Below are 27176 nucleotides of genomic sequence, written 5' to 3'. Positions count from 1 at the left end.
AACTTACACTTCCAAATAGACTTACTGAAGGCCTCAAAGTATAGATTCTGAACATCCTATTTGTACCTTTAGTGGAGTAATATGGCAAAACAGAATCAAAGGACAGAAGGACATCATAGAATATGCTAATAGAGAAAAGAAAAAGGAAAATCCCCACTTGCCCAATTAGGTCCCTTTTGATAACCTGGTCTCAATGCAACGTCCCTATTACGTCTCTGCCATCCCAAACCATCCAACCACACAAAGATCAAGGTCCCCACTCACCATGTCACCCAGGGTATAAAGACGGAAGCACTTTTACCTCCTCTCCTAACATGCAGCCCAGTAGGCTCCTACTGGGACATACACCCACCTTGTGATTTTAAAACAAGGCCTCTCGAGGCTAAGCCTTGACCTTTGCCATTCTGCCCAGTCTCCTCAACTGGAGGGTGTGAGGGTGCAGCTCTTCACCATGATGGGCTGATGTAGATCAATCATAGTAGGTGGTGGGTCTTAGAGGGTCTAACAGCTCCAATGGCCATTCGTTTTGGGAAAGACCTTTTTTTTTTTTTTTTTTGACAGCTGACCCACAAATCTCTACTGTTCTCTGGCTTACATTGGTAGAATCCAAGGCAAATTTTAAATGTGAAAACATCATTGCAGAGTAGTCTAAAGAAACTTTATGCTGCAATACAAATTCAGGAAGGTAGGAAAGCTAGAGTTAAGCTTAAGATTTCCTTGGGTGATGCTTTTAAAGTTTGCTAACGAAAAGTTTAGGAAAGGGGGATTACCTTTTTACCATTAATCATAACTCTAACTTAAACTGCATTACAATTAAACTGCCAGCTGGTGAGATAAAAACATACCAGGCAGGGGAACAAGATACTTGCCTCTTTGTATAGGCTGCTCCTCCTGAAGCAGCCTCCTCCTTCTGAGATGAGCCATATGTGGAGCCAGAGGCCGGTGGACTCTTACCCACAGGGCTCTTCTTGGATGGACTCAAGGACCCAGAGCCATGGTCAAACTGACCTTGGTGTGTTCCAGCCTGGTACCCAGAACCACTCTGCAGAGCTGAGCCCATCTGGGATGAGCTGGAAAGTGGAGGGCTAGGTTTTGGCACAGGGCTGGGACGGGGAGATCGCCGTCTCACTACCACGGACTGCAGGGGGCTCTTCAGAGCAGGGCTCCGCTCCCGGGGACTCAGCTCAGAAACCGCGGATGCCCGTGATGCAGAACCAGCACTGTACGTGGTAGCATCTGCCCATGGCTTCGAGCTCTCAGATGCTTTTGTATCTTGAGAGGAGCCTCCGGAGAACGTCTGTTCCTTGGCCTCTTCTCCCTGGTTATCCCCGGCAGCCTGAGATGGCCGGCTATCCTTGGAAGAGGACTTTTTCTCCTTTGCAGACTTGCGCTTAGAAGATTCAACTCGGCTGTGGTTGGAGGAAGAACGAGAGGATGAGGAGCGCCTTGACCTGTCAGAGGAAGACTTATCAGAGTTTCTAGAATGGCTCCGGGACCGTGGCGAAGGTGATCTTCTTTTTGGGGACCGGGATCGGGAACGGCCCCGACGAGGACTGTATGCTTGCCGGTAATTCTGCCAATTGGAACGGTAGTTTCCATAGCCTCCTCGGTTATACTGGCCCCATGGATAAAAACCTCTGTTGCGCCCACGGAAATAATAGGGCCTTCTATAGCCTCTGTTGTGACCTCGGAAATCCCGATTCTGATATACTCTAGGGTGATTCCTCTCTCTGTTATGAGCTGGAGAGTATGATCTGGAACGAGACCTAGAACTGAAAGGGGACGGGATGGGGGGAAGAAATGTTTAAATTTTTGGCACAGCGTTTTTATTCATGAAAAACCTGCCAGCAAACAAGTAGCATTTTGAAATCACTGCTCATAGGATGCACACTTAAATATTTAATCCTACTGCTTACAGACCATATTAAATACAAAAATAGAGATAAGAACCACTTTAACAGATGAGACACCAAGATTGCTTCATTAATATTATAGCATAGTATAAATGAAGAGGTATTTCTACAGTGAAAGAATGTAAAAATAGCTCTGGCTGGTGTGGCTCAGTGCACTGAGTGCCAGCCTGAGAACCAAAGGGCTGCCGGTTTGATTCCCAATCACAGCACATGCCTGGGTTGCAGGCCAGGCCCACAGTTGGGGGTGCATGAGAGGTAACCACACATTGATGTTTCTCCCCCTCTCTTTCTCCCTCCCTTTCCCTCTCTCTAAAAATAAATAAGTCTTTAAAAAAATATATATATATATATAAACATGCTCAATGCAATAAACTAAACAGCCATTTTAATACAGTATACTAATAGCTTAAGAGTACACAGTACCCAGACAGATAACTGTTCAGCTGTTTTGGCTCCTATCCTGTTATAATACTCTACTCTCCATCTTATTCAACTCTCTCTGTCTGTGCAGTGCTGATTTCTTAGATTCCACTAAGACCTGGGGTTGTAAAAACACAGTAACAGATCTAAATTAAAGCACAGCTAAATAGGAACTTAAGAGAATGTGTCTGTTCACAACTTACAGAATCTTTAACTGAAATCAGCACAGCAAAGTATACAAATATTAGTTTTCTATTGGGGACCTAGAAATGGTCTCATTATTTAGGTCAGTTTCTGTGGCTGAACTACAAGATATTACCTGGGTGCCACATGAGGGCACCATTTGACTGTAAGACACCCAAGTACACAGGAGATTAGCAGAGAGAAACTACAAAACAATACCCCTCCCCATGCACACCTTTTAAGTCAACCTAAAGCCTAAATGTTATGTTCCTTATCGTTTAAAAATACAGAACTCTAACTCTGGCAAAGATACATTTCCAGAAACACAGGTATTCAACAGTAATCTAACTTGGTTAAAATTACATGTCCATGAATGCCAGGCTTGTCAATGACAGGCAGCTTTGTTTCCATCAAAAAGTCACAGACTGCATTTGTTGGTGTAAAAATCCACTGGGGTTCTTGGATACCATGGTTCTTGGATACCACCTGTCTTGTCAACTATGATACAGATCATTAAGATTAATCACTATTCCTAGGTAGTAAGCTAGAAATATGTAGAATTACTAGAAAATGGTTTCCAAAACTATTCTCTTACATACAGAATAAAAATCCTTCAGTTACTCAGCAGGCCTGACTGGAAATATAGTTTGTTTTATAAACAACTCCATTTGGCAAGTGCAAACGTGACAGGCTTTAACAACTAAAACAAAATGGCATTTTTAAAAAGAAACTTACATTTAACTTAATCTGAAGAAGATAAAGTGGGGGTGATTTTCTACTGCTTATTACTGCCTGCGATTCTCAGGTTCTTTACCCCAAGAACAACAGCAACCAGCAAAGATGCATCATACTGCTGGTTAATGATTGCTACTTAAGTACAATTTTTAAAAAAAACAAACTTACCTTCCACACTTTTCATTCGAAAACAGTACAGTGTAAGAAAAGAAGAAGGAAGAGGCAGATGCAGGCTATGAAACTGAGTATGACCCGATTAAATGGCTAGACTTGAGGGAAGTGACGCACCACCAGCACTAAGGATGGTTTGATTCATGTGCCCATCCTCAGAGGCTGCTGCTGCTCCTGTCACCAATTACTAGTGCAGGCCCTGCGGCAAACTACATCCGAACCCGCAGCCACTGCACAGATGCAGGAATATGAGTTTCTGCAGATTGCAAATGAAGTTATTTACAAAAAGTCACTTAAAAGGATACAGTCTGTGAAATACAAGGAAACAATCAATTTTCTCCAATTCTGTAGAACTCAGCAGTTAAGTTAATTTAAAGGCATGGTTTCTCAAACTCTCTGGATAGTACACTCCCTTGTAGGAGAAGGAAAACAAAAGGAAAAAAATCATGAAACAGATAAGCCAGAAATAAGAATTGAACATCCAGTGGCAAATTTATCTGTTTCTAAAAAACAGAGAAGTCAAACTAGAATCAAGTATAAAATCATGTTTACTAGAGGAGAAAATTCCTCCAAAATCATAATCTTCTAGGTATAAGATAGCACATAAAGTGGCTCTAGAGCTATGCCAGCACATATTGCCTGCCTAAGATAATTTTCCCTCATTTGCCAAGTCAACCACCATGCCAAATGATTTGTAGAATAAGGAAAACTCTGTCCAGACAGATATGCCCAGAGTTCCAGTTATCACAAATACTTTAGAGGTAATTAACATTTTTCCATTTTTGTCAGTTCTATTTTGTCTCCATTTTGGTTGTATAGCCTTTTGTTTTTTAACTAATTAGTTTCCATTTACTACAAAGAGTTTTCTAAAATGTTACCTTTCAGAATGAAATGAGCTAAAACTGAGGTTTAATTGGGCAAAATCAAAAGATTCTGGGTGCAAGGTAAGAGTTATTAAGAGTCTTTGATCAGCCCCAAGGCCTTGATAGCAACTCCCTGACATAGATGTAAAGTTATTTAGTGGGTTTTCCCTCTTCTTTTTTTGTTGAGGTTGAAGAGATGGGATAAAATTTGACTTACATAGACTCTGACAAAATTGGGCAACCGACAGACTCTATCTAGTGTAGGGTTTGAACAAAGTTTGGGAAAATGCATGCTGCCCCAAAAAACATAGGTTATTCCCCCCCCCTTATGTTTTTTTTTTTAACAACCTAAGAGTGGTTACCCTCAAGTTGTAATGTTATCTTAAAAAAAAAAACAAAAATAAAACATAAAAAAAACCCCTAATATTTCTTTCTTTGAAGGAGAGATTCAAAATTTTAACTTATGCACACTACTTTTTGTTCAACGTCTGGTCTGAAATTAATTTTCAGGCAGGCTTCTCACAGATTCCATTTAAGAAATTAACTTGTTCTTATTAGGAGGCAGAAAAATAAATCCCACCATCTGTTTAGTATGCTTTTAGAAGTATATTATGGAACCATCAAAAATAAAGCTTGTAATAAGAACTTTTCCAGAGGTTTATTTTATATTTCATATCAATTCATTTAAGTAAAGAATTGTGGCCCTGGCCAGTGTGATTCAGTTGGTTGGAGCACTGTCCCATAAACTCAAAGGTCATGGGTTTGATTCCTGGTCAGGGCACATACTTAGGTTTCAGGTTCGATCCCCAGTCAGGGCATGTACAAGAATCAACTGATCAATGTTTCTCTCCCTTTCTCCCCTCTTCCCACCCGCCTCTCTAAAGTCAATAAGCCTGGCCTCAGGAGAAGATTTAAAAAAAAAAAAAAAAAGGGAAAAGGGAAAAGAATTCTAGCCCTGGCTCATGTGGCTCAGTGGCTTGAGCGCCAGCCTGCAAAGCAAAGGGTAGCTGGTTTGATTCCCAGCTAGGGCACATCCCTGGGTTGTGGGCCAGGTCCCCAGTGAGGGTCACATGAGAGGTAACCACACATTGATGTTTCTCTCCCTCTAAAAATAAATAAGTAAATAATCTTAAAAAAAAAAAAAAAAAGAATTCTAGAAACTCAGCAGAAATAAACAGGAGGGGCTCCAGGTGGCAAAACTGAGAAATTACTTTCTTGCCTAGTGCAATTCTGACAAAAACCTTAATTGTGCGAAGATTCTCCTTTTGGTATTTAAACATATCAGTATTTCCTTCCCTGATGCACATATAGAAACATGTGTCTACTGAAAGGTTCTCATCTATTCACAAAAGAAAATTAAAAGTCTTAAAGAATGAAAACCCCAATTCACAACACAAGAGGAAAACACACTGGAGGTTTGGCACCCTATTCCAAGATATAACTGAAATCGGGAAACCCCACCTGAAGGTGTGAAAACTGACTGAATTAAAGAATATTAGCAATAAATTCAAAAGAATTTATTAAATGAGAAGATGTGATGTCTACAATAGTAATTTTTAGATTAATTTTATAAGTTTTAAGGTAAGTTTACTAAATAGATGCTGCTTGTTAGTAACAGGCACATCAGGTGTATACAAATGACTCCTGATGAGTTTTTTAAGGTTTATTTTAGTGGGTTAAGACTTCTTTTTCTTTGCAATGTTGATCATACTATTAATCCTCTTAGCTATCAGCTATCCTCTTTCCTGATGAAAATAAACTTTGGTCTAAGCTTCCAAAATACACTTCATTGAAAAATAATCAGATGTAGAGATTTGAAGTCAACAACTCAAATATAAAAAAAAGCTCTTTCTTCCAAAGTAGATGAGAAACAGTGTGTGCTGGCAGAGGAGAAAAGGAATTAGGCAAACAGTATGGCAAGGAAAGCCGGTTTGGATTCGTAGCATTTGAAGAAACCTGGAGTATCTTAGAGCCCAACCTCCACTTCAAACCAACTGCTCCCCCCACCATGTGACATTCACAAAAAGAGTCTAACAAAAGATCTCCAAAGACCCACCTGGCCCAATGCAATGATAACTCAATATACAATCTCACCCACTTACCTCAGCCTGCGCTTCCTCGAACGAGAGATAGATCGACTTCGGGATCGAGACTTCGAAAATGAACGAGAACGAGATCTTGATGCAGATCTTGAGCGAGAAGAACGAGATCCAGACTTTGATTTGTTTGTTTTTGACATCTCTGAAGAAAGGGTCAGTCACTTTTCAATGACACCTAATGTAAGAAAACAGATTCAAACAAATGAGCAGGTGGGATCCCTCTTCAAACCTGAACTTAGAAACAATTTAAAAAGAAAAATACAGATAAAATAACTGATTTTAAAAAAACAACAAACCACTCTGACCTTTCATCAAGGAAGAGTTGACTCCTAAGCCCACAAATGGAAAATCTGACATATAACTCAAACTGGGGAACGCAATAAAACACTGGCACAAATGAGGAGAGCTAGCAATATTTGGGACACAGTCTTGTCTTTTCTTTTTTTAATTTTTTACTGCAGTCTTTTCTTAATATGCAAACAAGTTCTGTGGACTAAGTTAGATAGCCTGAAATGACCTGTGACAAGTTTTTCCCAGTTCTAACAGAAGAAACCATATGCAATGGTATCTTGGAAATGGCACACACTAACCATTTCTCTAACTCCTGGACCTTGAAGTCATGAGGCATATCCTTAATATTTATCTCCAAGGAAAAGGTTTTAAGCCCTGACTGGTGTAGCTCAGTGAACTGCGTGCCAGCTTATGAACTGAAAAGTCACTAGTTCGATTCCCAGTCAGGACACATGCCTAGATTGCAGACCAGGCCCCCAACTGGGGGCATGTGAGAGGCAACCAATCAGTGGATGTCTCTTCCGCACACTGATGTTTCTCTCCCTCTCTTTCTCCCTCCCCTCTCTCTAAAAGTAAATAAATAAAATCATTTCTTAAAAAAAGGAAAAGGTTTTAAAAGTTTGAGTATTCTCAAATATTTTAATACCATAACATGTATATACTATAGCCTGTAAAATACAGGATATTAATTCATAAACATAGGACTACAGTAATTTATAAAGTGAACCACTATCACGTTCCTCTAGTCGTTAGCATCAACCTTCTTTTTGGGTCATTTCTCTCCAATGAAAAAACAAAATTTTCTGTTTGCTTTTCTTTCCCCACCACAGGAATGAACGGAGCCTCAGAGTTGCGCTGACAAATGACCAATGGGTTTGGTCAGCACAGTGCATTGTCAAGCTGACTCATTTATTCTTCTTTATACACTACTAGAACTTTGGGCATCTTCCAAGGAGCAAAAATTTAAAGTGCTATCATATGTGTCTACCAAAGACCAGGAAGAATAAGGATCTGTCGAAAATCACAAAGCTAGGAAATAGCCAAACCAGGCTCAAACTCCAGGGCCTGTGAAGGGAAAATAACAAATATTTCATCCTAACTCACAGATTTTCTTGTTATTCAGACCTCAGCTCAAAAGCTATCTGCTCAGAGGTTTGATGTGGCCACCTAATCAAAAGGTCCTACCCAGTCATTCTCTAGGGTCTAATCCAGTACCTTGTTTTTTCCTTTTCAGAGAACACAATTCAGTACTTGAAAACTATCTTGTTTAGTTTTTTGTTCCTCTACCTTTACCCAACTTTCAAAAATAGGTAAACTTTCTACCAGCAGAAATCTCATCTTTCTTATTTACTTAATGCCCAGAAGTACTAAAAACAAAACAAAACAAAACAAAAAACAAAAACAACAAAAAAAAACCACACACAAAAACAAATGGAGACTAGCCTTGAAATTTCCCTGAGCAGACAAAATCAGTGCAGTCATACAAATAAAGCTCAATTTGGCTTATTTTTGCAAGACTACCTTGACTTGAATCATTTCTTGCTTATGCCTCTAGAAATCAAACAAAACTTGAACTGTTCCCCAAAGCTGATATGAACTAACCACTGGAAATTCTAATATTATAACCAATTACTATGAAGAACAGTCATTGTTTTCTCACTATATAAGGTGCTTTGTAATAATATACCCCGAGCCTCATTCCATGTTTTGGTTTGAGTGCCCCTGGTTAGCAAACTGTGTTTTTGGTGTGTGCGCATTAAACTTTTACTAATAACTGCTTTACCAATTAATTGGTTTTACTTCTGTTATTTATGAACTTTCGTTAACAAATGTTCTTTATGAACTTAATTTTGCCCTCAAAGAGAGCATTGGGTTTTTTTTTTTTTAAAGATTTTATTTATTTTTAAAGAGTGGGAAGGGAGAAAAGGGGAGGAGGAACATGTACTGGTTGCCTCTTGCACGCCCCTAACTGGGGACCTGGCCCCCAACCCACGCATGTGCCCTGACCGGGAACAGAACCAGCTTACCTTTTGGTCTGTAGGCCAACACTCAAACCACTGAGCCACTCTAGCCAGGGCAGAGAGGGCATTATTATGTCCCATTTTACAGATATAAACCCAACCAATCTGGCTCCAAGCAAGCATTCTTAACCACTATTATTCCACATGGAAGTCATTCACAGATCTGTAGAATTAATGAATATGTGTACCTTCTCCACATTGACCAAGTTTAGGGTATGGTAAAAGAGGCAAGAGATAGACAAACTGAAAGGTGACATTTGTTTCCAATTATTATATTCAACAGTGATTTGAATTTCAAGAATTTCTGGAATGGCAAAGTCCAGGAAGCTCCTGTAACTCCAGCTCACAGGAGAAACCACCATAGTCTCTGAGACACAACTGAGGGAGGTCTGAGAAACCGCTAGAAAGCCAGAGACAAAGGGTGATGAGGAAGAGACTGCTTAACGAGGAGTCCAAAGACCTATAGTCTAGATCCTGTCAAAAAGATCAAATTGTTGTGTGCTCTACCAAGGTCAAAGATACCTCAATCTGGAGCCAATTTCTGGCAGCAGTGTTACTGTGCAAGCCCAAGAGCCAGGGCAGAAGAATTAAAGTCACTCAGGCATAGAAGGTGGAGGTATAAATGAGAAGTTTACAGAAACTGAATACTGAAAATACATTTTGTTTTGCTGGTTGGCCTTCAGCATATTCTGGGATTCTCTGGGTTCATTCTTGCTGAGTGGTTTTTTTCTGTCACAAGTTTAGGGATATCTTTGCCTAGCAACATCTCTGTCCCGTCTTCAATTTTAGCTTAGGCCAGAAATAAAAATCCTTTAGATCACTTACACAACAGGTGGACAATATCAAACTTTAAAATAAAAAAGAAAGGGCAACAACAGCTAGTGGAAAAGTAAATACTCACATCAACCCCCAGAAATTAGAAAATTAGTAAGTTAATTTTCATTAATAGAAAAAGTTGTCATCTAAACACATACAGAACCAAACTTAACACATGTGCATATATTAAACTTACTAGAATGGACAAATATACTCAAGAGTAGCAATACTACAACACCTCCCCCACTGATACTCCTGGAACTTCTTTAATGTGAATTAAAATCTACTTATTTTTAAAGATTTTATTTATTTACTTTTAGAGAGAGGGGAAGGGAGGGAGAAAGAGGGAAACATTGATGTGAGAAACATCAATCAGTTGGTTGCCTCTCACATGTGCCCCAACCAGGGACTGAACCTAAAATCCTGGCATGTGCTCTGACCAGGAATCGAACCCATGACCTTTGTGGGATGACGCCCAACCAACTGAACCACACTGAAACTAATTTTAAAAACATCACTGTACCTTGAGAATTAAGTGGAATAACTCTGGATGATACAAGCCACAGCTGGAAATAAATCAATTAAACAATTCATTCAAGAGGACTATCTAGGCAGTGGGTAAACAATTGTAAATTAAAGTAGACTTGGTCCTTGCCTTCATGGAGCTTATAATCTAGGTACACACAGACAAACAGGCAAGAAAGCAAAACTGTAGTTACAAATTCAGGTTAGGTACTAGGAAGAAGACATGGAAAATATTATGTTGGCAAATATATGCAGTGCGGTAGTTATTTAGATAGGATGGTCAAGAGTTGACATTTAAGCATCACCTGAAGATTAAGAAAGAGCAAGTTGGGAAAAAAATACAATTAAAAAAAAACATTAAAAAAAAAAAGAAAGAAAAATAGGAACAAATTACAGAGTGGCCAGCAATGTGTGTGGGTTTTCTATGCAGAACCTAATGTAAGAGGTTTTACTGATCTTATTTATCTTCAGTAATTTAATGCTGGCACTCCATAGCCATTCTAATCGGTATTTCTTTAATTATTATTCACGCTGAACATATTTTCATACTAGTTTACTATTTAAAAAAAAAGACATTTTGATAGAACAAATCTATTCACTATGGTGATATGACATTATAAATTGTAAAGACAATGAAAATGTAATGAAAGATGTTACCTGTCATTCTTTAGATGCAAACAATATCTTCACATCTTTAGAAAAATTGTCAAATAGAATCCAAGTCTTAACTACAAATTTGCAGAAGTCTCTATTTGTTTTGGACCGTAAGCCTTAGAGTAATTAAAATAATTTTCTAATTTAAAAAAAGAGAAGAGCAAGTCACTTGAAAAGGAAGTGTCCAAAACATGTGATGTTTCTTCTCTCAATATACATAAATATATTATATATATTAACATAAGGAAGGGATAATAATAACTAAAGCCAGCTGATCAAATTACCAAAATTCATTCAAAACAATTCTCAATTTTATTTTGAAGGCCTTCAAACTTCATACACACAGAGCTTTTCCCACGTCTGACATTCCTTCCACATCTGTGCTCTAAAAATACAACCGGAAGTGAGAGACAAATACCACCTAGGCAATCAACTTAGCACCTTCTTACATGTTACAAGCCCCTAGTGTCTGGTTTCTGTTCAAACTACAATTTCCCCAAAAGGAAGCCTGGCTTCTTCAACAATGCCTACTCTACTCTTCCTCGCTGGACATGGCATTTCATTAACATTATGAAAAAGCGCAGTCCCTACAGAACTGTGACATGACAGCTCATGGTTATGACACGTGCCTCTGGTAAAAATATGTCCTCTCAACATAACTATTTTGGGCAAAAAGATTCTCACAATTAAGGTTAAGGAAGCCATGTCCCCACACCAGCAGTATAAAAGAATCCACCTAGCAACCAATACTATCTATCTGATAGCAACTATCAAAGCCAGAATTATCTTCTGGAGGGTGGGCCCCTTGTAGTACAGGCTTTCCCCGCTAGGTAAGTGTTCTCGGAACCAATCTCTTTCCGTATACTAGCTGGCGTTGTTTGAGAGGATGCATTTGGTTTCAGTGAATTTTTCTGGAGGACACTTTCAACTCATTTGCCCATTCTACAATGGCTGATTTAAAAGTGCACCTGCCCACACCACCACTGAATGTTCAGCAGTTTTTGACCCAAAACATGCCCCACCCTCCCTATTCACCCATCTCTCCCAGGGGACTTTGTTTTCTGGATGAAAAAAGTCCTAAAGGGAAACATTTTGCTATGTGGAAGAAGTGAAACAAAAAACAGAAGGAGCACTAAAAGGCATCAAAACTGTTTTGAGCAGTGAAAAAAAGTTTCAACAGGTATATTACATCACATGGAGAGTACTTTGACGGTAGGAATACATAGTTTTTAATAAATTGTGGGGGTATTTTTGGGGGGTGGTCCTCCCTAGTATTACGTGTTTGGCATGTTATAATGTGGAAATAAAAAGACGTAGTTCCTAAACTCCCAGTTAAGGGCCTGATCCAAGTATCTTCAACTTTGCAACATTCTTCAGAAGACTCAGTTTCCTATCCACATTATTACCCTCTTTGCCAATGAATTAATTCCTGTTTGTTCTCCTTCACTGTTATACTCAGGACTTAATGCGATTCTCTAAATGTGGCCTAACAGAACAATTCAGACACTATTAATGTGTTCTAAGATTGCTCTTTCTGGCAGCCACACCACATGTTGATTCAGAGCGAGCTCTGAGTCACTAAGTGCTGAAGTCCTTTTTCATAAATCTCCAGATGCAAAATGTCCTCTTCCTCCATCTTATATTTATACAACTGTTGTTTTGACCCCCCGCTTTTTATTTAAAACCTAAGTGTAGAATTTCAAACAGTCCTTTGAAATTATTTCAGATACTATTTTGTCACTTGGAGCAAGGATTCATTTTCAAACTGCTCTGCAGAGCCACTTGGGACATAGTTTCCAAGCTCATCACCCTTTTCAAAGCCCAAGCCTTCTCCACCCAAACCACTTGTCTAATTACCAAGCAGATCAATGGTCCCTGAAAGAACATAGCTCTTGGAAGAACAGATGCATTTTACTTAAAACACAACAAAGGTCTTAAGATATATAATTACATGGCTTTTATAGCATTAAAAACACAGATCTTATTTTTCAACTCCAAGAAACAGGCATAATACTGGCAGAGAAGGCCAAAGCAAGCCTCTCTAAATCAAAACCCCTCAAAGATAAGAAAGAATTCAATTACTCCTCTCCCCCTCTCACTCCGGGTTATGTTTCTTCCTAGTGTCCCCAGTGCTGAGGCGCTATGCCAGCACTGTGCCTGGCACATGATAGATGTCTGCTGAATTCAGCAGAACAAACATTTTGGGAGTATTTACTGCAGTATGCCCCATGTTTGGAACCCTGGGGGTAGCCTATTGAAAGGTTATATTTGGCAGGAGACTGGGTTTCTAAAATTAAGTAGGACCAAATAAAGCCTCTCAACGGGCCACCCTGGGGCTCCAACCTTGGCAACCTCTGTGGCCAGACAACATAGAAACCACACTAGTATCCTTCAATCCATAAATACTAGGGATATATTCAAACAGGTCTTCTTGGAACACACGTAACTAAAGATTCACGACCAGTCAAGCAAATAAAAATGTAAGGCAAATATATTATAACCTGAAAAGTCCTTTAAAGCTTTCTCTTTTTTAAAGATTTTATTTACTTTTAGAGAGAGGGCAGGGAGGGAGAAAGAGAGGGAGGGAAACAGCAAGGTGCCAGAGACACATCCATCAATCACCTCCCACATGCCCCCAACCACGCCCTCTACTTGGGGACTGGCCCACAACCTAGGCATGTGCCCTGATGGGGAGCTGAACCCGCGACCCTCTGGTCTGCAGGCCAGCACTCAATCCACTGAGCCATACCAGCCAGGGCTTAAACCTCTCTGAACCCATGGAAGGATATGGAAATTGAAATGGGCCAGGAAATTAATGCCTATGGCAAACAGTCTGAGTTCTGGATATCTACATGTGTTTTTTGTTGTTTTTTTTAAATCGAATGTATTGGGGTGAGATTGGTAATAAAATTATATAGGTTTCAAGTATACAATTCTATAATACATCATCTGCATATTGTATTGTGTATTCACCACCCCAGGTCTCCTTCCATCACTGTTTCTCCCCCCATACCCTCCCTTCCACCTCCCTACACCTAAGTCCTTTGAATGGCTTCACTAAGGTTACTCTCGTGTCTGTATAGGGCTTTGCTGGGCAAATCACTTTTTATTTCCTTTTCTCATTCCCATTAATATCAAAATTACTATCTCACAGGATATATTCAATTTCAAGAGATCTCATATACCTTAAAGGGCATATCAGAGCGTTCCCATTGTGTTAACTCTCATTTCACGGTCCGCATTACAACCAATTTAAGAGCAAACCATGTTCAAGGTATTCTGATTAACACCAGCCTCTGCTGCTAGCAGCACCTGCTTCCCTGCAGCAGTAAAGCACAGAAGTACCTCTAACACGAAACTTTTCATTACTAATTCTTACTCCAGGTATCGTGACAGAAAAGCCAAGTATTAATTCAAGGAAGCAGAAGTGTTACAGGTCCCAAGTAAGATCTAAGCCTAAAGAATTTCAGGACAGTATTAATAAATATCACCCTTTAAAAGGAAATTAATGGTCAAAACAAAGGTTAAGAACTATCACCTATGGAAATCTTCCCAAGAAATAACCCTCCGAAAAGAAATGCAAAAATCTTAGCAGAAGACAGAATCCTTTTGAGTCTAATTTAAGATGTAAGTACCATTAAAATATACTAAAACACTGAAATGTGTGTCACCTATGACGAGTTAATAAACACACAAGTTTTAGTAATAAATACTGAGCACTGAAAGTAGGAAATTGAAGCTTAGAGAAAAAGGTGGCTATGGTTTAATGACCCGTAATAATTATCTGAAGAAGAATATCCACCTAGCCCTTAGCAGTGTGGCTCAGTTGGTTGGAGTGTCGTCCCACACACCAAAATGCTGTGGGTCTGATCCCCAGTCGGGGCACATATGGGACACAACCAATCGATGTTTCACCCCCCCCCCCCCCCGCCGCTCACACTCTCTCTTTCCCTCCCTCTAAAATCAATAAACATGCATCCTTTTTAATTTTTAAAAAGAAAAATATCCACCTAGAACTAAGGGCTATCATAGAGTTTAAACCTAAAAGTTAATGAAGTCAAACAAGATTTTTGCCCTGCTTCTGGCTGATAAACAAGCTGAGGTGTGGTTGTGTCATTTGTATCTAGCAATGTAAAGTTTATAGAATATTTATGTTGACAATGGGGAAAAGGATTTTAAATTAGGCTCTCCTGAAAGGCTAGGATGCATCATTTCCTCAAGTAGGATAATTTAGCTACCCTGATCTGACTGACTTAAGAACATCTAGCTCCTCCTTCTCCGCATCTTGAATGTGTTCATCAAACACCCTTTTAACTTGGAATTTAATCTCTGGATGGGCCTACCTGCCCTAGGCAAATACTAGCTTTCCTGATAGATCTGTATCCATTGGAAATTGAGTCCCTGGCACTTTATCAATAACAATTGCTAACACTTACTAAGATGTGCCAGACAAGAAGCTAGGAACCTTCAGTATTATCTCATTTATACATACAAACCTTGTTAAGTAGTATGTTCTATACCTGTTTTACAGAAGAGGAAATGAGGACTTACAGAGTTGGTAACCTGCCCCCACTGCGCCCCCGCCAAGTTCTGTAGCTCATTAAGTTCAGAATTCAAACGATGACACTACGTCAGAGCCACCATTATCTCAGGGGCTATCCCCATGGTATACCTCACTCATCAGTCTCTTGTGAATTTGGTTAAAAATAAAAATCAATCTCAGAAGCATAACTACCTTGAACCACAAGAGCTCAGATGCTTAACTAAAGCAGCCAACAGCTCTCTTCCCCCACCCCTACCTCTAACTCATAACATATGCAAAAAATGGAAATAGGCTCGGCCTGAAATCTGTCTCAGAACATCCAGTGCAAAAACAAGTCCCTTGCCAAAGACAGCAGGAATGTTTCTGCCACAGATGATTTCAGAGAGCCTAGACTAGGAAAGCTACAGCCAGTTGTACAGAACAAAGAGCTTTGTGTAACGAGACTAATACCAAGAAGCATCAATATAACGACCAAGGGTAAAAAATGGTCCTTGCTTGGAAAAGGATCCATCCTTCAGAGGGGCAGCGCAAAACCAGCCTCTTTTGGGGGAAGAAGGGGCAGGGGGAATTCTTGCTCTTGAAAAGCCTGTTACAGCAGGTTTTTCGGTGCAGCACTGTTCTCAAGATTAATCAGAACACAGCAGAAAAATATGTGAAAAATTAAAACAGTAAAACTTCCATGCACACCCCCTACTCTCACCGCCCCCCCCAGTCCTAGGCAACCACTGATCCATGTTCTGTAGTTACATATTTGCCTGTGCTGTGCACTTCATATACATGGAATCACATGTTGAGATTTCGTGACTGGCTTCTTTCACTCAGCATGTTTTCAAGATTCATCAGTGTTGTAGCATGTCATCAGTAGTAAATCCCTTTTTCATATTAGGATACATCACATTTTATCAATTCATCAGCTGATAAACACTGGGGTTGTTTCCACTTTTTAGCTATTATGTGTAATGCTGCTATAAACATTCATGTACATGTTTTTGTGTAGAGATGCTTCTCTCTTAGATACATACCTAGGAGTGGTACCGCTTAGTCATATGGTGCCTCTATGCACAACTTTGTAACTACCAGACTATATTCCCAAGCAGCTCTATAATTTTATATTCCCACCAGATGTGTATGAGGTTTCCCATTTCTCTACATCTTCAACACTTTTATTATGCCTTTTTAGTAAAAAAGGTCCTATAATAGCCATCTTATTGGGTATCAAGTGCTATCTTCCTGAGGTTTTGACTTTTATTTCCCTAACGATTAGCTAAATGATTATAATAGTAATAAATCAATATAAATAATGATTAATGATGTTGAGCATCTTTTCATATGTGTATTGGCTATTTGTGCACCTTTTTGAGAAATGTCTATTCAGATCCATTGTCCATTTTTAAATCAAATTATTGGATTATTTGTCCTTTTACTGAGTTGTATAATTCTTTATAAATTCTGGATACAAGTCCTTTAGATACATACTTTGCAAAGTCTCCCATTTTTGTAGGTTGTCTTTTCATTTTCTTAATGCTGACCTTTGAAGCACTGGGTTTTTAAATTTTACTTTTTTTCATCAAGTCCAATTTATCTTTTTTTCTTTTGCTGTTTGGGCTTTTGATGTCTGCCATGTCTAAGAAGGATTCGCACAAGGTCACAAAGATTTACTCCTAAGTTGTCTTCTAAGAGTTTTTTACTTTTATCTCTTACACTTAGGTCTATGACCCATTTTGATTTAAATTTTGTGTTACAGGGTCCATTTTTAGAGAGAGAGGAAGGAAGGGAGAAAGAGAAATATCAATGTGAGAGAGAAACATGGATCGGCTGGTTGCCTCTTGTACGTGTCCTGACTGGGGACTGAACCCACAACCCAGGCATGTGTCCTGACTGGGAATCCAACAGCTGACCTGCTTTGTGGGATGACAACCAACCAAGCATTCTCAAACCTCCTCCTTTTTCAAAGCAGTTTTAGCTATCCTAGTTCCCTGAGAAAATTCTTGGTGAAAAAGACACAAATGATGGAGATGAAGAAAGATATATGTATGCACTCCTTTTGGGGAGCAGCTCATGCCATTCCCTTTTCCTTCTTCCTCCATTTCTTCACAGACACACTTCTCTTAAACTCTTAAGGCAATGGGCAACTGGCAGTTTGTCCCAGGCTGATCCCATGAACCTGTCCCCAAAGCTCTTTTCTCTGACTTGGCAGTGAGCTCACGCTGCCCAGCCTAAGCTCTACTGTTGCTTCTTCTATGCTAAGCCCTTTCTTGTTTCACTGTCCCCAATAAACGCATACACACACGTGCACGCATAACAGATACAGTCCTGGCTCAGTTGGTTGGAGCATCATCCTGATACACCAAGGTAGCAGGTCCCATCCCTGGTCAAGGCACATACAAGAGTCAACCAATTGAATGTTATCAAAAGATGGAACAACAAATTGATGTTTCTAAGATCAATAAATAAAATTAACATTAAAATGAAGGAAAAAGAAAAGAAACCCACAATTTGCAAAGGGTTGTAGGCAAAGGAGTGGGACTGATTTGCGCTCTGTATGCCTCTGGGTAGTTAGGGGTAGGAAAGCAGAGCTCAGGTGAAATATTAAACATGTTTACTATTTTACACTCTTCTCAGGAGATTAAGCTCTCCTGTGTAAGATGGAGGGGAGAGAGAGAAACAGAATCAAGAGCAACTGTGGGCATCTCTAGGGTAAAAAAATTACTACTAAAATTCTCAAACTTTAGTGAATTACATGGAATTTGGTAGAACCTGCTGTAAATTGTATAATATGTGCGTATAGATGTACATATAAGACGTATCGATTCCCTGACAAGTGTGGCTCTGTTGGCTGGGCATTGTCCTGCAAAGCAAAAGGCTGCTGTTTCGTTTTCCTGTCAGAGCACATGTCTGGGTTACAGCCGGCTATCCAGCTGGGGTGCGTGAGAGAGTCAACCAACTGTTGTTTCTCTCATACATCAATGTTTCTCTCCTCTTTCCCTCTCTCTAAAATCAATCAATCAACAAAAGACCTACCTATGTAAGCACGTAAGGCAAACTGTAAACAGTGGTTACCTCTGTGGAGCAGGAAGAAAGGTATGGAAAAAAGGGGGCAGAAAAGATGGAGCATTTGCTTCTCACTTCATGTATAGTTGTATAGCTAGTGATTACACAGGTGGATTCCTACATTATGCTAAAAAAAAAAAAGTTGGTGACATTCATAGTTAATGGTATTGATTCTTTCATCTGTAATAGAGAATCAAAACATCTAACTACTTTTTTCTAAGATATTTTAAAAATCTAAAATACTAATTCCCACATGACCCTAAATAAACAAAACTGCACTTTAATCACTAAAAGTCCATTTTGGGGGACCTTACTACAATGGAGTTGTTTTGTTCTTTTACAACTTAAAAAAGGTTAATAAATGCTGGCCTTTTAGCCAACTGGGCTCTATTTTGTTGTTTGTTTGTTTTTAAGATTTTGTTTATTTACTTCTTAGAGAGAAGGGAAGGGAAGGAGAAAGAGAGGCAGAGAAAGATCAATATGCAAGAGATACATCAATTGGTTGCTTCTCACACTCCCCCAACTGGGGAATCTGGCCCGCAACCCAAGTGTGTGCCCTGACTGGGAATCAAACCTGCGACCTTTCGGTTCGCAGGCCAGAGCTCAATCCGCGGAGCCATACCAGCCAGGGCTGGACTCTATTTTTTTTTTAAAGTGATTTTTATTATGGAAGTGTTGATTCAAACATACACAACAGCAGAAAAGTGTGTTGTAAGCAACCCAACTGTGCCCATCATCCAGCTTCAAGAATCTTCAGCTCTCCGCAGGTGGGCTCTATTCATGGTCAAAATCCTAGGAAGTTTGTGTGGATGCTGACAAGTCTCTGCAGCTATTTTCCCATACCTTTTCCCTAAAAACATTAGAGAATCTTACATTAAAAACTGAAACATGCAATGAAGGGACCAAATGGCTCACCCTCTACATGCTTCTCCATTTGTGCTCTGCAAATAAGTCTGAAAGGAGAATCATTTATCAGCAAATAACAATCATTCCAATTTAAGTTCAAACACATTTTAAGCAAATTCCAAAGTACAACGTTAATCTCCTAATTACAGGACATGAGTAATCCAAAATACCAATCCCACTGTGGGCTGTTTCATCAACTTGTTTTTAGAAGTATAAATACTTCCTAACAGCTGAGAAAATTATTATGAGAGGGGAGAAAATAAAGTATATTAATAAACTACATTTTTTGATTAGCAACCCCAAAAAGCTAAGGCCTCTAACTCTGCAGGAGTGTTCAACCTGCAAGCCCATGGGCCATATGTGGCTCAGGATGGCTATGTATACAGCCCAACATAAAATCGTAAACTTACTTAAAACTGAGGGGTTTTTTTGTCATTATGTGTTGCAATGTATTTAACATGTCGCCTAAGACAACTCTTCTTCCAATGTGGCCCACAGATAACAAAAGGCTGGACATCCCTGAGTTTCCAGAGTCCAAAATCCTCTGTAAAAATTGTGAGCTCACTTCAACTGTTTGCTTGGCATATATGGCAATATTTAACATTGTAATTTTTTTTGACCAGTGTGCTTTTATGCAAGACTTACTAGCAACTTCCCTAAAAATAAGTTTTATTAATGAGACATATTTTAGTTCACATGCGAACAATAGACCTGTTTACAAAACAAATTCTCAACTGCCCTTCTGAATAGTTGTTGTCAGGCTAGAAAAAGAATTCAGAGGAACCAGCTCTGCAAACTTCACCAAACAAATTCAGCACTGGGCCGGCCACCTCTGTGTTCAGAACCAAGAGGTTAAGGGGTAATCATAAAACTCACACCCCCAGAGAAACATTATCTGGCAACTAATTCTTAGATCAGGGTAACTGCAGAAACAAACAGTTCCAACTATGTATGTTTTTTCAATACGTTAAAAAAAAAAAAAAGTTACGTTAGCTATTCATGGACACATGGATCATTTTTGTAAGTGAGCACTAAGTAGTTTCCCAGAGGGTAAACTCTGAAGTAACTTAAAAGTACAGCAATTAAGGAATGGTAAGCCTGGCATAAGAGTACACGTGGGTTATTTGTAATAATAAGAGTTCCCCCCGCCAAGACCAAGAATATTGTGGGAGATCCTGGGCCACCTTGGGCCATATCCATCCACAAAGGTTCAATTTCAAGTCCCCCAAAAAAGTCCACCTCTGTTCTTCCTTTTCTAGCCTTAGTATTTCTTTGGATGGGAAAGAAGAACAGAGTTATATCTGTCTCAGAAAATTCAAACCAAGCTGTGCAGCAAAAAAAATCCAAAAAACACCAATGCCGACTTTTAGCTGTCACTGCAAACTTCAGGAGGAATAATCCCTAACACTATTGTTACTTACTTTGAATGCTCCAGGCTGTTCTGCTGTTTTGACAAAGGCTGTCTCCAAAAGCCACCAGAGGCCCTGTATTCTGTAGGTGCGTGTGCAGAGCATGGGGTCCTGTCTGTCTAGCAGGGAGCCCACCGTACCTCAGAAAGTCTTCTTGACTTCCCTCCCTTCAAGCCCAAGCACCAGCCATCAACTACAACAACAGATATGTTCTAGCATCCTGTCTGGATATTGCAAATTGCTTTCTTCTCTCTCACCCTTCAGTCACCCCAAAATATCAAGACCCCAGGGGGAGGGCAGAACTGATTTTCACTGCCAATGGTGAGCAATGAAAGCTTAAAAAGAAAAAAAAGTAACTGCCTTGCCAAGCAAGTGTTCAAGCACCTTAGATGAGAGAAATTTACCAAAACCAAACTCATACTCCTAAAAAACCAGAAACCCTTATTGGGGGCAAGTTTTTACCTCTATACCTATTTTTTTCATCAATAAAATGAGGATCTGAAACAGCTCTATCACTATCAAAAAAAAAAAAAAAGTTTACACAAACTGAGCAAGACATTCCTCATCTCTACTTCAGCCATGTCCTGAAAGAGGAATGAAATGGTAAGGGTTATGCTTTTGCTTTTAAAAAAGAATCACTCCTCCACTCCCATCCCATCAACTGTGAAATTTACTACAGAAAAAAATCATTTATGATTCATACCATAGTCTACTCCTTCATAAAAACTAGCCAGTCTGCCTGAAAGCAGATGGATACTAGCTGATCAGGGGCTTGACCACTTACCTTCTGACTATACTTAAATTTTAATTACTTGCATCAGGAGCAATCCACCTACACTAATAAAACTCAGGCAGCACCAGCCTCCCTTGGGAAAGGTGAGCTCCCGGCACGAGCCAGGGAACCTGCTGCAGAGACTCCCACCAGGGTGAGGACAGGGCTGCTGGCTTCCTTCCTTCAGCCAGCAAGAGGTTACGTCTCCTTCCTGTTCTTCAGAGACTAAATTAGTTTCTTGTTCCAATGACATGGCAAACTCCACCCCCTTCCATGTTTCACTTTTTAAACGAACAGGACCATATTACTTCTCAGTAACTTGTAAAGGTAGGAAAAATTTAATGAGATATGTATTTGCAATCTGACACAGAATACAGCACACAGAGGGGCACTAATTATTTCAGGCCTTATTTCCAGAATCAGTTTCATCGAACTTTTGTTTGTATTTTTAACACCAGAAAAAAATTAAATTAATTAAAGATCGTAAAGACAAACCTTTGCTGGGAAATCCCTTTATTCATTTTTTCAATCAAACTGCTGTTTCGCCCCCAGCCAGAAATGAAAACGTACGGAAGTCTCAAAATGGTTGGGACATTATACAATATTCACAGAAAGCAATCATTGCTTGAAAAATATTAAACACACACACAAATAATGAAGTCTTTAGTTACCAGCCTGAAAAAAGCTAGTAAAATAAACTGCATTAGAAACTTTTTACACACCAATTTATTATTAAATATGCCTCCTAGAGGTACTCTGAAGGCATAACAAGTATGTAGGTGGTAAACTCAACTTTACTTGCTGGCACCCTGTGTTGTACATGTACGGTTTTATCTAATAATGTCACTTCAAAAGAAGTGACACTTCTTTTCACATCATGGAATGAGAGGAATTCTGGGGGACTGTAAGTAATAATCTGTAGGTTTCAGTTTACTCTTTTGTGAAATGTGGGTAATACTGGACATACAACTTAAATTTCGAAGATTTCAGGATGGGTAGTAGGTTGAGCTTTGCAAACACAAACAGGACATTGCACTAAGAGGTATTTTACTGGGAAAGAAAATACACAATTATTTCTCAATTTCTAAAATAGTTTTGTTTTTTTCTTAAAAAGTTTTACAACCTCTGTACTTTATAGTTACTTTGGTAAGATTGCTGTGAGTATATTCTCCAAAAACTAACATGATCCAACAAGTACCAAGAGCATTCTTCTGTTCTGTCAAAATTTATTGAACACTTATTCATGCCATGCATTTTGCTATATGCAGCAAACAAGAAAACTTTCCTGTACTGTTGTAACTGTACATAGAAAATTATCTTTTATTATCTCTCAGGCTGATAATGTGACTTTGGAAGTTTTCTTTCGCTTGCACCAGAGTTAAGTCAGAAAGGAAGTCACTAGCAGTGAGAACTTTCCCAAGTCACATCCCCTCTTTGAAGCTTTCTTATGTGCTAAAAATAGGGTAAGACTTTAGTTAATAATAATGTATTAATACTGGTTCATTATGTACCATACGAATGTAAGATGTGAATAATAGGGGAAATCCAGCATAGGAAATATAAAAACTATAATGGGTTAAACTGCTCCCCTCCTCCAACTCCCAAAATTTATATGTTGAAGTCCTAACCCCAAGTACCTGAGTGTGATGTCATTAAGAAAAAGGATATTTACACAGACATAGGACTGATGCCCTAATAAAAGGGGAAGTCTGGACATAGATAGGCAGAGGGAAGACCTTGCGATGAGACACAGGGACAAGATGATTATCTGTAAGTCAGAGAGAGAGGCCTGGACCTCACAGGTCTCAGAAGGAACCAAACATGCCAAGGCCTTAATATTTTTATTTCTGGCCTCCAGACCAATGGGGTAATAAATTGCTGTTATGTAAGCCACCCAGTTTGTGGTACCGTGTTACAGCAGTCCTAGCAAACTAACCTAGGAATTCTATACTACTCTTGCGACTTTCTGTAAACCTGACGCTATTCTCAAACAAAAAGTTGACCTGAAAAAAGACAGGAATAATGGTATCCATAATTCAGTTATGAAGACCAAGGTAGTTAACTGGGAAATGCCTCCTTGATGAAAATGGAACCCATAATACCAACACACAGTAAGCAACAAAGCTAGGACTAGAATTCAGGTTTCATTCAGCATAATGCATTTTCCATAATACGTTACTTCAAGATGAGCACAGAAGTGGGTGTGAGGGGATATGCTGAAGGAAACACTCGACCTGAAATGCCTTACCCAAATGGACAGAATCCTTTTTGAGAGTTCACTTTATAATACTGGACCAAAGTAGTGGTGGCTTTACCCCCAAAAAAGAACTGGGTTCAAATCTTGGCTCTTCCATTCATTAGATGACTAATATACTCCCTCAATCTTCCAAAAGTCACTTGCACCTCACAAGATCAGCATAGGAATTGTGTGTGTGTGTGCGCGTGCGCACTGCCTGGCATACAGCAGGTGAGCTCCCCCTAAGGTTCAGTTAGCCATAACCTCAGAGTGAGATTGGAACTTCTCTGAGAGCAAACAGACTTTTACCACTGATTCCATTTTCTTGCTATTAGTAGTAAGTAATGAGATCTTCCTACACATAACAATAAAGTGTTTTATACCTTTACTGGCTAACTTGGCATCTGGGAGAAGGAGGTATATAGAAGCAATAGAAGGTCCTATTCTAAGGTCATGACCTTTGGAGGACAAATCCCTTTGCTGCTGGATGTTAACAATGAAAAACAACAGCAAGCAGAGGGGCCATTATTTGGAAATCGCCATCATTTGGAAGTCGTCCATCACAATATCCCCAATGTGGGCAATCTTTATCTTCTGAGAATTTGCTCAATGGATGTCTGTTAAGCTCAGGATCATCTATGCAATTAAAATCTCATCATTAGAGAAACAGAAAGAACAGTATAGCATGGGTAGTGGCTTAAATAATCTCGATTCACCCCAGAGGCTCCTCTCCTATATCCCCAGGGGAGGGTAACAGCAATTTTAGTTCCTGTTTTAAATAGGTGTATTACCATTGGGGAACATTTTCTTCTCACTTTTTTTAAGAGGAACTCTCATCTTTTCTAACTTAATAAAGACACTAATGCCTATGGCTTCCTTCCAGCTCTAATTATGGCGAACCTTTTAAAAAACTAAATCAAACTGCCAATCATGATGCTTAAGTATTTTTTTAAAAGATTTTATTTATTTATTTTTTAGAGAGAAGGGGAGAGAGGGAGAAAGACAGGGAGGGAAACATCAATGTGTGGTTGCTTCTTGCGTGCCCCCTACTGGGCACCTGGCCCGCAACCCAGGCATGTGCCCTGACTGGGAATCTAACGGGCATCCCTTTGGTTTGCAGGCCAGCACTCAATCCACACTGAGCTACACCAGCCAGGGCAAGTATGTATTTTTTTAAATAAAATTATTAGTAGTAGTATCTTGGCCTGAACTAGTGGTCCATATTGTAATCACCTACAGAACTTTTTAAAGAAGTCCACCTATCAAGCTTCTTATTCATGACACCTGGAAAGGGATTCCGAACCAGTGGTTGATGGCCATTATTTGCAGATTCCAAGAATCAGGATTATGGTCTCTCTTCATCAAGTAATCATCCTACCACTGATACACAGACATCCACTGTTTACATGGATGTCTACATAAAGACTGTTTACAACTCTGGTAGGAGAAATAATTTGTTTGACCTGTTTTAGAGACATTGATCTTTCATAGGATCAAATCATCTTACTCAAACAAGTCTACCACACAGGTTTAGAGGGGGAAAAAACATTTGTGTGTTTATTTCATGTTCATCTATCACTGCTTTAAATTATGTTTGAAATGTGGGAGGCTGTAATTCAATAACTAAATCACATTAATTTATCTGCCCCTTCAGAAGTATGAATGAGCTCTTAAAGCTGCACTGTCCAATACACATGTGGCTACTGAGCACTTAAAATGTGGCTAAAGTGAGATGAACTATAGGTATAAAATAAATACTATAGAATTTTGAAGACTTAGTATAAAAATCAGAATGTAAAAATCTTAACTATTTTTATACTAATTACATGTTGAAAGGAGAATGTGGTGAATATATTAAATTACATAAATCATTAAAAATTATTTTTAGCACCTGGCTGGTGTGGCTCAGTGGACTGATCACCAGCCTGCCAACCAGAGGGTCACCAGTTCAATTCCCGCTCAGAGTACATGCCGGGGTTGCAGGCCATGTCCCCCATGGGGGCGCACAAGAGGCAACCAAACATGGATGTTTCTCTCCTTCTTTCTCCCTCCCTTCCCCTCTGTCTAAAAATAAATTCTGAAAATCTTTAAAAAAAAAAAAATTCTGTAACATGTGACAATATGAGTGACCCTTGAGGACATTACGATAAATGAAGTAAGCCAGTAATAGAAAGACAAATATTGCATGATTACACTTATATGAGGCATCTAAAATACTAGACACAGCTCACAGATTCAAAGAGTGGAAGCTTGATTGTCAGGGGGCTAGGGGAGGCAGAAATGGGCAGTTACTAATCAGTGTGCACCAAGCTATGGTTAAGCTTTATAAATCTGTTGTACAACACTGTACCTACAGTGAACAATGTACTTGTACACTAAAAATCTGTTAAAAAGGTAGGTCTCATCTTAAGTGTTCTTACCACAATAACTCATCACCCATGTGTTAGCAAATTGAAAAGCCTTCATGAGAGATAGGGAGAAAATGGTTTGTAATTTATTGTAATTGAAATCCCTGATTCACTTGGGAAAATTTAAAGAACCAACTATTGCTACTTTGTCCAGGCAGCTGTAGAAGGACAAGTTTCTGCAAATGTATTAAGGGCATATCTTGTAGGGACCAAGGCTATTTAGAGTTGTATGAAGTAGGACTGAATAAATAAAATTCTTGCTGAATAGGGAATATATAAATATACACAAGTGAAAAACTACAACAAAGGTTAGAAAACATAGCCAAGGACAACTCCCAGAAAGCAGAACAAAAACAAAGAGAAAGGAGTAACAAAAATAAAGAGACAAATTTGCAGGATCAGTTCCAAAAATCCAAAATCCAAACAATAATTCCATAAAAAAAGTAGAGAAAATAAAGGGGGAAAAAAATCAACAACATAATTCTAGAAGATTTCCCAGAACTGAGGGACGTAAGCTACAGTCCACTGCATGACCAGCACATCGAATGAGAAGAACCACAACAATAATATCATTATGAAATGTCAGAACATTGCAGGGAAAAGTTTTAAAGTTTTAGAGGTTAGATACAGGTTATATGCAAAGATAACTGACATCTCACTAACACTGAAAGCCAAAAGACAACAGAGCAGTGTCTACAAAATTATGAGGAAAAATTATTTCCAAACTAGAAGTCTGTACCCAGGCCAAACCAACAAACAATATAAGGGCAGAATACAGGCATTCTTAGACGTGCATGTCTGAAAACTTACATCTTCAATATCCTGTCTCAGTAAGCTAATGGAAAAAGGTGTTCCTCCAAAACAACAGATTAAATCAAGGAGGATATGGGAAAAGATAATATATATAAAAGATAATAGGGTCCAGTGTGAGGTAGGAAAAACCTTCAGGACAACGATGTAGGGATGGCATGTATGACAGCGGGACAGCTGCCTTGAGTACGCGTCCAGAATCGGGCAGATCAGAAGGTTCTCCGAGAAGATAAAATTTATAATATACCCTAAATGCTTACAGTATTGAGCAAGACTTACACTTCTGGGTAGAACTCAGAGAAGAATTACTAATAAAAACATGAAAATTAAAAGCAGAGAGACCAAAAAAA

The 27176-nt window shown here is 39.2% G+C and overlaps 1 protein-coding gene across 1 annotated transcript in view; it reads right to left on the bottom strand.

Moving 5' to 3' along the window:
* The window catches only part of THRAP3 (thyroid hormone receptor associated protein 3), a 56573-nt gene that overhangs the window by 14107 nt on the left and 15290 nt on the right, over positions 1 to 27176 (bottom strand). Inside the window, exons 3-4 of the mRNA XM_054571973.1 lie at positions 6388 to 6559; positions 870 to 1772 (exon numbers count right to left, since the gene is read on the bottom strand). Of these exons, the coding sequence (XP_054427948.1) occupies positions 870 to 1772; positions 6388 to 6524 (1040 nt within the window). The 5' untranslated portion in view covers positions 6525 to 6559. The remainder of the gene's footprint in view (positions 1 to 869; positions 1773 to 6387; positions 6560 to 27176) is intronic.

The sequence above is a fragment of the Pteronotus mesoamericanus genome, unplaced genomic scaffold, assembly GCF_021234165.1.
Source record: "Pteronotus mesoamericanus isolate MK-2021 breed Mesoamerican mustached bat unplaced genomic scaffold, CSHL_Meso_final contig_221, whole genome shotgun sequence".
Lineage (NCBI taxonomy): Eukaryota > Metazoa > Chordata > Mammalia > Chiroptera > Mormoopidae > Pteronotus > Pteronotus mesoamericanus.
The sequence above is the reverse complement of the archived record's forward strand: the minus strand, read 5'-3'. Positions and strand labels throughout refer to the sequence as shown.